Genomic DNA, 12,974 nt, shown 5'->3' on the forward strand with positions numbered 1-12,974 from the left:
CTAATTTATGCTAATGTTAATCATGACGGATATGTTTTTTTCTTTTTTTTGTTTTTTTTTATTGTTACAGCCCAGTTGTTAAATGCAGCCTTGCCTTACTGGAACCCCTGCTTAGTGAGGGATCCCTCAGCCACCCACCCCACCCCCCTTCCGTACCCCACCCCACCCACAACTCCTATGTCATAACACTGTTTGCTGATGCAACTATTATTCCTTTTACACTTTATGCTGACGCAACTATTACTTCTTGAACACCTATTAAAATAACATCTATTACATCTGTCCATCTGTGTGAAAAGATTTTGTTTATACAGATTTGTTAAAGCCCCCCTCCAGTCATAAATGTGTTTCTCTTCTTGTTGCTACAGTGTAATGTTTGAAATGATGTATGTGCAGTTTGACACTAGAAGGATGTTTTGGGATTTTAAGGGGCGGGGCCTACCAGCATGATCTGTGACATCACAAATAGTTAGGAAGTCAGTCCTGGTCCAGTATCAACTTGTACAGTGTGATGTAGAAACTTGAAGCCACCAGTGCACATCCACTGAGAATGGACTTTACAGTGAAGTAGGAGACATCTTGTGTCCAGCAGCAAAACTTTAGAAATGGATAACATTTACCAATTTCATAGATTCTACATCCAACTGTAGCAACAAGAAGAAAAACATATTTTTTGAGGTGAATTCATACTCAGGTTAGACAATAAAAATATATGCTTCTTCTCTCACAGTTGAAGCCCCATAAGATTACAAGTAACTGAACACCACCAGGGGTGTTTCCAGAAAGGGGATCTGGGCACCGCTGAAATCTGATTGCCACCCCATTACCCTTACCTATTCCACTCAGACTCTTTCAGAGGCTGGAGCAGACTAGATGACATAAATGCCTCCATTGGTACCAACCCTGTCATGCTAGCTTGTCAAAAGGGTAAATAATGTTAAGTTAGGCTAAACTAAACTAACATCTCTGCTCCAAAGGGATTCCTTGAATCCTGACCTCAAGATATAAATGAAAACGGGTTCTATGGGTACCCACAAGTCTCCCACTTTCTACTCACGTATGCATTTAATGACCTGGGACTGACAATTGGCTGTGAACTGTGTAGGAGACTCTACAGGTGCCACGAAAGTCACAAAAAAACCTCAAGGCCCCATGGCCCCTATCTAGAGCCAGTGTTTGGTTTGTCTGTTCTGGGCTACTGTAGAAACATGGCGGACTCCATGGAAGGCGACCCATAGCGTCTGTACATAAAAAAAAAGCAAAATAGCTCATTGTAAGGTAATGTATACAGAATGATTCCTATATTCAGGTGATTATACACTAATGAAAACATACCAGTGAATATTATATTCCATTTCTGCCAATAGATCCTCCTAAATGTTACACACTGAACCTTTTTAAAATGTACGACGGAGTATTATTAGGGCCATACTAAGAGAAAAAAACATTTCTTTTTTTTTGGGGGGGATTACAAGAATAAAGTCATAATATTGCGAGAATAAAGTCGTAATTTTGTGAGAACTGTCAGCCTGTTGGCTCAGCCAGCAAAACTGTTTAACGACGGAATGATCAATCCGTTAGTTTACCTGTTGACTGTACGGTAGGACTGAGACAAACAGCGGCTGCTGGGCTCAGGCTGAGGCTGCTGATTGGTTGAGCCGGTCACGTCAGATCTTGATAACTCTATCGAAGCTTTTTTCTCATTAAAACGATTACATTATTCTGGTATTATTACGACTTTATTCTAAAATAATTTGTTTTTCTTAGTCTGGCCCTAATACTCCGTCGTATAAATGTTCAAATGAAGTAAATCCAAACATTCTCTCTATATTCTAACTGTACACTTAAATAGCACTGTTTTGTTTGTAATAAAAAACATACATCCAGATGCTCTAATACTGGGAGTTAAACCTTTATGATATAACGTTACACAACTGTAAATGAAGGTAGTTGAAGCATTTTTCGGAAGCGTCGGAACACCGGTTCGCTCACGTGACTTTTGTGTCACATGACAACGCCCTGTTAAACGCTACTGTGCTAACGCTAACAAAATGGCAGCGTTCTTACAGTGGAGAAAATTCGTCTTCTTTGATAAAGACACGGTGAAGGATCCTGTGGATAATGGGAAAAACTTTGCCCTTCCAAGCGGAATATCGGCGTGTGACTCCGGCCGGGGTCACATTGTTCTGGGAGATATCCTTTAACAGCACTGTGTTGATTAGCTAGCTAGCACAGCTAATGTTATTGACAGCTGATGCTAGCCCCGAATCAGCAAATGTGAAAGCAAACTTCAAACCGAGGTAATTTGGTAGGTGTCTCAAACTGTATTAACAGTGAACTGAAGAAAAGAGCTAAAGACTAAACTGTAGAGCCAGGCTGTGCTCCGTTTCCTGGTGTTTGAAACAGCGTCACACCAAACTCTGTTTAAAAACATTCAAATTAAGTATTAACTCGCTGCTCGGCAAAGAACACGTGATAAAACTGACTGTACGTTAGATTGTATGTGTCCTCGGGAGCTGCTTTGCATTTCGGCCGAATCACATTCTATACATTGAACAGCAATACACTAAATGACGACTGTTGATACCCCTACAGTTAACTTATCAAACTGCCTTAACTGGCAGGCGACAGCAGCGCGCCTGATCCGGTTTAAAGCTGCAGTAGGTCATTCTTATAAAATAACTTTGTCATATTTGCTGAAGCTTTCACTCTATCCTGAGTGTAGTACATAAAACAGATAATCTGTGAAAAAAATCTGGTTCCTCTGGCTCCTCCTAGTGCTCCTAGTGGTATTTGGGGCCCAAATGAAAACAACCAATCAGTTTTGGGCTGGTGGCTTGAGTCTCATTCCCAGCACCCATATTTGATAAGGTGGGAATGAGACTCAACAATGAACGTCTTCTTCTCTGCTCTGATTGGTTGTTTTCATTCTGGCCTGGTGGATTCTTGCAAATACTATTATGAGCTATGAGCTGGACTGTCTCATGCACTACACTGTTTTCCAGTGGTTTTTGATAAGCTGTCCAAGATTTTAGTCGAGCCTAATGACCGAACAAGTGTATGGAGTGTATTACACTGCCTTCCACAAATACTACATTATATAATTGGTTTATAGGGTTCGAATAGAAAGGAATTCATTTTAACTGTTAAGTGTTCAGTGATGGACAGTCTAGCTTTGATAGCTACAGGAATGACCCCTCTTGAAATGCCACACATGGCATACATGCCCTGCATCTCTTACTACAACTGTACTTTAATTGTCCTTAACCTCCATAATGTTACATATGGAGGGCAAGATATGGCTTTTGACTCGCTCCCTGCAGTTGGCATCTTTTCAGGCCTACAAGTTGCGGGTAACACATCTCTACCAGCTGAAGCAGCACAGCATCCTTGTGTCGGTGGGGCAGGATGAACACGGAATAAACCCTCTAGTAAGTGTGCGGTCCTCCAGAGAAGCCAAAAGCACAGAACTATGTCAGTGTTTTTAATGGACCACTAAACCAATTTTTCAGGTGAAGGTCTGGAACCTCGACAAGAGAGACAGTGGAAATCCTCTCTGCACAAGGATTTTCCCTGCAATTCCTGGCAACAAACCAACTGAAGTGTCTTGCCTCAGTGTGCATGAAAACCTCAACTTCATGGCCATTGGTAAGACGCAAAGAAAGGTTCTGCTTTCTGCCCATTCACCCATTCTTCCCAGTCTGTAATGGATGCTGTGTCTTTTGACAGGCTTCACAGACGGCAGCGTGGTGTTGACGAAAGGTGACATCACCAGAGATCGTCACAGTAAAACTCTGACTCTGCACGAGGGAACCAGCCCAGTCACTGGCCTCGCTTTCCGCCAAGTGGCAAAGGTCACCCATCTGTTTGTGGCCACTCTGGAGAAAGTCCATGTAAGTCTGGTGACTCCCAGAACACTAGTGCTGCAAATAACTATTATTTTCATTATTCATTAATGTAATGATTATTTCCTTAAATGGCGAAAAATGTCCATCCTAGTTTATCAAAGTCAAAGTAAAATGTCTTGTTTCTTCAGTCGTTTTGGACTGAAAAAACAAGACATTTAACTTGACCAAAGATATTTCATTTAATTTGATATAAAACGGAGGAATGCAAGAAATCTTCATATTTAACAGTTTTTGAACCATTCATTGTACCTCCGCTCACTATCTTACGTGGATATATGCGCACATTAATAAACGAGGCTGATATTGAAACAAAATATCACAGGAAATGCAAAACTTTAAATTACATTTTAGTGATCTCATACTTTAAGTATTTGATAGTATTATGTGTTTTTAATTAATTTAATTGTTGCAGATCTATTCTGATGTTCTGTTCACTCCCTTCTTGTCTCTGCTTGCTCAGTGCTACACCCTGTCCATCAAGGAGTATCCTAAAGTGGAGCTGGATACACACGGATGTGCTCTACGCTGCTCCTCCCTGGCTGATCCCTCCCAGGATTCCCAGTTCATTGTGGCTGGTGATGAATGCGTGTACCTGTACCAGCCTGATGAGCGAGGGCCCTGCTTTGCCTTTGATGGACATAAGCTGCTGGCCCACTGGCACCGTGGGTATCTGTTTTTACTCATCAGGGAAGCAAAGTCACCAAACAAGTAAGGACAGCACTCAGTGAGTAAATGAAGGCGTGTTGATCATTGTTGAAATAAAAAAAATGATTCAAAGTAAAATATGTACAGAAACACATTCCACAGATAAAGGGGGGTATTTAGTATTTGTGGGATTTGGAGCTTCTTAAGGCGCTTACCATCAAATTAAGTTCCTACCTATTTCAGGGTTCCCACACGTCCTGGAAAAGCTAGAAATTTAGAGACTAGTTTTCCAGTCTTAAAAACACATGGAAATTGATTAAAATGACCAAATATCCTGGAAATAATCTGTGTTGCCCTGGAAAATGTTGTCCCTCACTCAGATCACCTATGTTAACCTAGCTGCATATTTTGTTTAAAAGTGTGTGACACATACACACGTGTCTTTTCAACATTGGGTGTATATTTTCCAGAGCTGTCCAAAATTCTTTTTACTGTGATAAATGCATTCACAGTGACGTTAATTGTATGTGTAATTAACACTTTAACTTTCTAGAGGATACATTTTCTGTAAAATGTAATTCTACTTGATTTGAACCCTCCATAAAAGCCCATTTTCTTCTGATTGGCAAACACACCAGAGTGGAGTGTTTCTGGGGACACTGATTACTGTACGAAAGCACACAACTTTTTTAACTGTATTAACTGATTTCACTGAAACTGGATCATATTTCTGGTCTTCCCTCTGATGTCATCTGGCTGCTCAGCTTCAACTTTGAGTTATTTATGGAGTCCTGGTGGAAATTTAGCCTTAGCTACTTGTTGTTATTGCTTAGTTACTTTAGCTGCTAACTAGCTGCTGTTGTTATCTGGTTAGCCATGCAGCTAACTCAGCCGTCCTATTAGTTGACTCCTGGACTGGGACTTAACGTTACATCTCTAGTACAGCAGCTTTTGAGCGCTCAGAATGCTAGTGCCTCGAGCAGCTACAAGTAAATATCCATCAGTAGACTCCGTAAATCCCTGAGGCAGAGAAGCTGCAAGACATCAGAGAAAAAAACAGAAAATGTGTAACCTTCTCTCACAACCACAAAGAATTCTTTCTGCATACAAAAAAATGAAGGGTTGGTCCTGACTCCTGAGCAGAACCATTGGAAAACTTAGACTGAGCAGGTCCCTGTACTTTGTGGGTGTGCTCAGCTGTGCTCTGCCTGAAACAAATAATCAGAAAGTATAAAAAGATGTTGGAAACATTGCAGTCAGAGCAGTCTGACTTTTTACTCACAGGGATTACTTTTTACCTCATTATTTTAGTACTCAGGATCATCCTCACAAGCACATGGACCGCGCATAGTCCAGCCAAATGCTAGGTTTATTGTTCAACACTGTCTTGAAAACGACGCGCTGTGTGTCACATTCTGGGGTGCAGACATGCTTGAAAAATATTTATCTTAAGTGCAATGAATAAGATGTTCACATGTTTCTGAGACTGTTGACAGCATTACCTTTCTACCCAGGACAGAGTTTGGCAGCAGGGAGAGCTCTCCATCAGACAAACAGCTTCTGACCATCTATGATCTGGACAACAAGTTCATCGCCTACAGTGCCTCCTTTGATGATGTCATTGACGTTGTGGCAGAGTGGGGCTCCTTCTACATCCTGACCAGAGATGGAAAAATGGTTGTTCTTCAGGAGAAAGACACACAGACCAAACTGGAGGTGAGTCCAGACTAGAGGGTACCACCTTCTTTAACTGATGAGTCATAACTTGTTTAAGGAACAGTAATGAAGAGTTGGCTCCCATGAACCTGTTCACTGACCAACATTACTGTGGATCATCTAGCAGGGTTGTCACCTCCTTGTTTGTTTTTTAAGATGCTGTTTAAAAAGAACTTGTTTGTGATGGCCATAAACCTGGCTAAGAGCCAGCACCTGGACAGTGACGGACTGTCAGAGATCTTCAGACAGTATGGCGATCACCTTTACCTTAAGGGGGACCATGACGGCGCCATCCAGCAGTACATTCGGTAATTACATCATTTAACATTTGCCAGGCCTTAAACTCTCTTTGAGCATTTGGTTCACTATTACACCACCCAGAAAATGTCCCTGTTTTCCCTCAGCACCATTGGGAAACTGGAGCCATCATACGTCATCAGGAAGTTCCTGGACGCTCAGAGGATCCACAACCTGACAGCATATCTGCAGGCTCTGCACAGGCAGTCACTGGCCAACGCAGACCACACCACACTGCTGCTCAACTGTTACACCAAGCTGAAGGACAGCTCCAAGCTGGAGGAGTTCATTAAGGTGACTGAGGGTGTAGGTTTTGGTGATAAATATAAATGGAAAAGGTGAAGGAACTCCTACAGGGGTTTCCATCAAAGAACAGATGGTTCTCATTAACAGCACAACACCACATCATTTAAAGCCTACTTTACGAATGAACAGCTCGCTAATGGCTGCCATTGTCCTCCCACACTGTATTTCAACAGAGCAGTGAAAGTGAGGTCCACTTTGATGTTGAGATTGCCATCAAGGTTCTTCGGCAGGCCGGCTACCATAGTCACGCTGTTTTCCTGGCTGAGAAACACATGCACCATGAGTGGTACCTGAAGATCCAGCTGGAAGACCTCAAGGTAAAAAGCATGCATGTTGATTTACAAACCCCTGCTAGGCAGATTGTGTTTAGATGATCTCTTGGGGCTGTTGTCTCTTGTATGTCCTTGACAGGCTAAAGTGAGTAAATATTTACTGTGGTTGACCTGATATTCAGACAGGTTCATCTTCAATTCAGTGCTGAGATAAAGGCCTACTGTGTATATTTTTAAAGTTTTCTTACACCCTTTAAAATCAAGAAGGCCTTGCGACCCCTTGTGAACCTTTGGCAGCCCCAAGTGGGGGTCCCAACTGCCAAATCTTGTAGTGTGTGCCTGTTTGACATTGAAGAGAAAATAATCTGTGAAGTTTCTCCTCATGTGTGATAAAACCCGATTTCAAAAAATCAGTTTTTTAGATTTTAAAACTTTTGTACCAAGGCTGAGTCCTTGTTGCAGCAGCCATTGGTTCGACCCCCCCCCCGTGAATGAGGCCATAAGGAACATGATTATAAAGACCTGTCTCAATGAAAAACATCTATCACTTTTAAATTGAATTGATGAAGGCAGCAATGTTGCGTCTTCCACATGTGAAAAGGGCTTTCCTGTGTTTCCTTCCAAAAACCCAGAACTATCAGGAAGGGCTGCGTTACATCGGACGTCTGCCTTTCGAACAAGCTGAGAGCAACATGAAGCGTTACGGCAAGACGCTGATGCACCACGTTCCCGAAGGTACCACGCTACTCCTGAAGGGCTTATGCACCAACTACCAACCCAGCGGAGATGCTGCTGAGAAAGACAGCCTGGATAGGGGTCGGATCAACAAGGTCAGCCTGCAGCGCTTTTGATCTTTGTTGTGTTTGAGACTACTTTATTTTTGTCAGGATTGCTGGAATACCACTGTGGTCCTGAAATGACCAAAGTAATCATATGTAAGACATGAAGATTAATATTTCTTGTGAACAGCTGTTTATATTTGTTTTGGTTGAAGGCCAATTCTGAGGAATTTATCCCAATTTTTGCCAACAACCCTCGGGAACTGAAAGCCTTCCTGGAGCACATGATTGAGGTGGACCCCCGTTCTCCTCAGGGTGTGTATGACACACTGCTGGAGCTCCGGCTGCAAGACTGGGCACACGAACAGGACCCTGGGGTCAGTCCAAAACATGCAGATTAGCCACGAAACCTTGCAGAATACATTTATGATACAGATTGCTGAGTGACTATGTCTCTTTAGAAAGGAGCAGACATTTTGTTTAAGAAGGAATAAATTAACTTTTTTAATGCACATGTTTTGGCAGAGAAAAAAGGTCCTGCAGGGAGAAGCTGTGTCGCTATTGAGGAGTGACAACACTGTGTTTGATAAGGCCCTGGTCCTCTGCCAGATGCACAACTTCAAAGAAGGTGTCCTCTACCTTTATGAGAAGGGTAAACTGTAAGTGAGGGAGACGCAGCAATGTCTGAATATGTATGAAGCCAGTTAATAGAGATCATGAATATGTTTCCAAAAACACATATTAATATATATCATAACACACACACACACAAACATATATATGTGTGTGTGTGTGTGTGTGTGTGTGTGTGTGGCACTTTATTGATTTCTGTGAAGAAAACTAAATGAAATTGTTATTTTTAAAATTTAGCTTATTATTTAAGATCTAAACTTGCAAACCTTTTTAAAAGACACAAGCTATATTTACATAGCCTTCACTCTCTGATAAACAGTCTTGCCCTGCATTAGGAGAAATATGCATTTAAAACAACCAAAGAGCTCATGAATTGCATTAAAGCATGAACACTGAATTTGTAAAAAAAAAAAAGCCTAAAATTAAATATCCATAAAATGTGGTACTTAGTCACTAATCAATGACAAAAAAAGGGGTTCCTTAAGGAAAAATGTTGGGAACCACTCATCTGATTTACCAAGCTCAGTTTCAAGGCATATAAATTCCTGAGTGTGGTCACAATGATGAGTTCTACAACCATCCCCGGTAATCAAACACACAGAACTGTGATAAATGTTTTAAATGAAGTCAATGTTGCCATCCATTATAATTAATAATGATTGATCAGATGATTATTAGCACTCACAGCAGTGCAACCTTTATTGGTAATAACTAGTGAACAAATGATGGTTTGTCAAATCAAGTCTGAATCTAATTTATTTATCAGACCACCTGTGGTGATGAATGTGAGAGATATATATTTCAGTGTTGTTGCCTGTTGAGCTAATGAATTTGATCCAACATCAGTAACAATTGAATAAACTGGATATGGTTTGCATTTGTGTTCAGGTACCAGCAGATAATGCACTACCACATGCAGAATGAGGAGTACGGAAAAGTGATAGAGGCCTGCAAGCGCTTCGGGGACCAAGAGGGTTGCCTTTGGGAGCAGGCACTGGGATACTTTGCCAGAAAAGAAGAAGACTGCAAGGCCTACATCAGTGAGGTCCTACATCACATTGACCAAAACAACCTGATGCCTCCATTACTCGGTAAGCTGGTGGACATTTTATTTCACACTTCATGCATGGTTTTTGTTGGATTTGGATCCAAATGATTGAAAACAAACACAATCAGCATTAGAATCAATTCAGATGGAGATTGAGAAGGTTCAGATTACATTACATTTGTGATTATCTTTTCCTGATCTGCTGCAGTGGTGCAGACATTGGCACACAACTCTACAGCCACTCTCTCCGTCATCAAGGACTACCTCATCAACAAGCTGCAGAGGGAGAGCCAGCAGATAGAGGACGACGAACGCAAAATCCACCAGTACCGCGAAGAAACTGCTCACCTCCGCTCAGAGATCCAGGAGCTTAAAACGAGGTGGGTCACATGAAGGAGAGAAGTCTTGTTTTTATGGATAGATGCTGCCAGTTCTACCAGTTTCTTACTGCAATTCTGTAACTTTTATGGTTGCTTCTGTCAGTTACAGCCACGGGTGAGGCCTAGACACCTTTGGGCTGATGTAACCCGCAGGAGTCACAGATTGCCCAATATCAGTGTCAATCTTTATCCCAATAATTTTCCCCACAGTGCCAAGATATTCCAGAAGACCAAGTGTAACATGTGCAACAGCCCCCTGGAGCTGCCGTCTGTTCATTTCCTGTGCAGCCACTCCTTCCACCAACACTGTTTCGAAAGCTACGCAGAGAGTGAGGCAGAGTGCCCAACTTGCACTCCAGAGAACCGCAAAGTCATGGACATGCTGCGTGCACAGGACCAGAAACGCGACCTGCATGACCACTTCAACAGACAGGTAAAAATAGCTTTTACTAGAAGGAAGGTCACCAAAAACGAGATCAGTCAATCACGTTGCGAGTTGGGCGGTCATTTTAGTTTTCATATTGCACAATCATGGCTGCTTGAGATGGCTGGAAGAAATTTAACAGCCACCTCGATAATGGTTAAAACTAAACCAGCACAAAAATGCCAGTTGCCACTGTAAACCAGAATGTTCTGAACAGACACAAACACCAACAAAATAGCATTATGGACATTAAAACCACACAGCCAGCACTAGGCCATGGCTTGATGGGAAAAATGGGAGTTAGCTTAGTCTAGAGAGCAGCGCACTCTGCTTAGGTCGCAAAATGTGGATAAATATATTTATTCAGTGTCTTTTTATTGGGCATCTAGGTATTGTCCAAAAAGTAGACGTGAGGCGTAAATAAAGCATTCAGGTTGCGGTTATGCCTGTGAGAGCCTGCACAGACAGCCAGCTGCATAGATTAATGTAAGAGCATAAAATCACAGTCTGTGTCTGTGCTTGGTGCAACAGTATCACAGCACCACGTTCTGTTTAATATATTCTGTCTCATTTTTACCATCCCAATCCAAATTATATCTATAAAGTTAAGCAAAGTGTTTGAGGGCAGGCATATGGAGAACGGAGAAGCAGGGTGTCATATCCACAAAGAAGAGACTGCAAACTGGTTTGTAATTGATTTTAAATTCAGATTAACAGGCTGAGCAGGTGGACATACCACTCCACCAGAAACATCTCTTAATGCACTGTAGGGTGCAGATTCTAGAGATTCTTTTTTCCTTATCTCGATAAATAAGTTCATTGAAATCCCCTTTTATATTGTTGTAAGGAAACCAATTGTTGATAAAAGCGGCCTTTCTTATTTCTCAGTTTTTGTACATATTTGATTCCTTTCCTTGCCTCCTCTCCTTGCATCTTAGCTCTTCCCATCCAAAATGCGAGCGGAGGAGGTGAAATGAGTTGACAGGCATTTAACAGAGTGACGTCCTTTCAGGGCGCCACAGGAATGTTTGAGTAAATGCAACTTTTCCTGTCTTTTCTGTGGTTTACAGTTACGCACCTCCAATGATGGTTTCTCTGTTGTGGCTGACTATTTTGGCCGAGGAGTTTTTAACAAACTGACTCTGGTCACTGATCCACCTGGCAGCAAAACTGTCGGGAGCCTAGAAGTCAACCTGCAGAGAGACCTCCTCATCCACACCAAGAGAAACTGCTAGAAACCTCAGCTCGTCTGAATCCTGCCTGAGCAGCCGTCCAGCTTCACATCAGCGCTGCCTCTCACTGCACGGGATGCCACTTTATTTTGCAGCAAATGCAGCTGCCCGCTAGTACCTGTGATGGACCTGTTTGCATAATGGTGTTCCTAGTCAGAGTCATGATTCACTGGGGACTGTATAAATGAACTTTAGTTTAAAACATGTAGTACTGCGTCCTAAAAGCTTGCTTATTTAACACCTCAGAGAATGTTGCTTCGGTGTGTTTGCTTGTACTGATTGTGTAACCTTGCACATATCAAAAATAGTTCAACCATCTGTCAAATTATTATTATAATTATTGTCTGTCATTTGAACTTGATTAAAATTGTGAATGAAGTCATTATTAAGTGCATCTTCTTGATGTAGCCTTTTTTCTGGCCTTTATGGGTTTTGCAGTTTGTCTCATCTGCGGGTGGCCCTTTTTAAAATACACATAACTGGTTATATTATGACATCATATATTATATTACCATATAATTAGTGATGAGCGAGTAGATTATTATGTGCATCTGTCTAAAGTACCTGTATTCATTCTTGGAGTGGGTGGATCCCCATTAGCTTCTGTATAACAGTCGCTATTCTTCCTGGGGTGCACACAGTTCATATGGTGACAATACAAATATACACATTATTCATCACAATACAACGACACAACACATTGTTACGCACATATAGGCTACTGTAGATAAGACAATTATAGTTAACACACTCTATAGATAAACACAAAAACAAAAACTGGCTCCGACGGAATTTATCATAAATTAACAAAAATATCCTCATCATCTAACATAACTATCAACATTTCACCAGATCGCCCCTGAGACCTTCTCACACCAAAGAGTATTTATTAATTACTTAGTTTCCTTTTAAATAGTGCTCTTTTAGTATTTTTTAAAAACCATATATATTATTTTGTTGAATAATATGATTAGGAACTGAGTTGCACTGGATTTTGGTAAAGTAAAACAACTTGTAAAATAACTGTGTCCATGCTAAAGGATAGTCTTTTGTAGAACATAAATGGAGTCTTTGTTGTTATGATATTCCTATAAAAACCATCAGTGACTACAGTAATTTATTTTTCACTTCAAGCCAAGAGAGACATTCATGCATTCTCAAAATGTTTGTTCTCATCCCACAAGAAAGAGTTACACATGCTGCTTTATTCTGAACCAACTGTAATAATCCTCTATTATCAGTCACATCCAGAGAGGCTTCTCTTGAGCTTTGCAAAATGAATTTGAATCTCATTTGATTCATTTTAAGTTTACTGCAAATAAGATATTTTTAAG

The 12,974-nt window shown here is 41.2% G+C and overlaps 1 protein-coding gene across 1 annotated transcript; it reads left to right on the top strand.

Moving 5' to 3' along the window:
- The first annotated feature begins 2,004 nt into the window (after nt 1-2,004).
- vps11 (VPS11 core subunit of CORVET and HOPS complexes) lies at nt 2,005-12,025 on the top strand. Its single transcript, XM_051401508.1, has 16 exons — nt 2,005-2,193; nt 3,283-3,431; nt 3,513-3,648; nt 3,730-3,893; nt 4,369-4,616; nt 6,068-6,269; nt 6,426-6,577; nt 6,674-6,860; nt 7,046-7,189; nt 7,777-7,974; nt 8,139-8,300; nt 8,449-8,582; nt 9,445-9,647; nt 9,813-9,984; nt 10,195-10,417; nt 11,479-12,025. The coding sequence occupies exons 1-16, from the start codon at nt 2,052-2,054 to the stop codon at nt 11,641-11,643; spliced, it is 2,781 nt and encodes a 926-aa protein (XP_051257468.1). The 5' UTR covers nt 2,005-2,051; the 3' UTR covers nt 11,644-12,025.
- Nucleotides 12,026-12,974: the final 949 nt, after the last annotated feature.

The sequence above is a fragment of the Dicentrarchus labrax genome, unplaced genomic scaffold (assembly GCF_905237075.1).
Source record: "Dicentrarchus labrax unplaced genomic scaffold, dlabrax2021, whole genome shotgun sequence".
In the NCBI taxonomy this organism is placed as follows: Eukaryota; Metazoa; Chordata; class Actinopteri; family Moronidae; genus Dicentrarchus; species Dicentrarchus labrax.

Bases quoted from the DNA above. Each gene is read 5' to 3' on its own strand.
- vps11 (XM_051401508.1), top strand. From the start codon at position 2,052: ATGGCAGCGTTCTTACAGTGGAGAAAATTCGTCTTCTTTGATAAAGAC. The intron at 2,194-3,282 runs ATATCCTTTAAC...CCATAATGTTAC, and splicing joins GGGTCACATTGTTCTGGGAG to ATATGGAGGGCAAGATATGG. The intron at 3,894-4,368 runs GTAAGTCTGGTG...CTGCTTGCTCAG, and splicing joins CCACTCTGGAGAAAGTCCAT to TGCTACACCCTGTCCATCAA.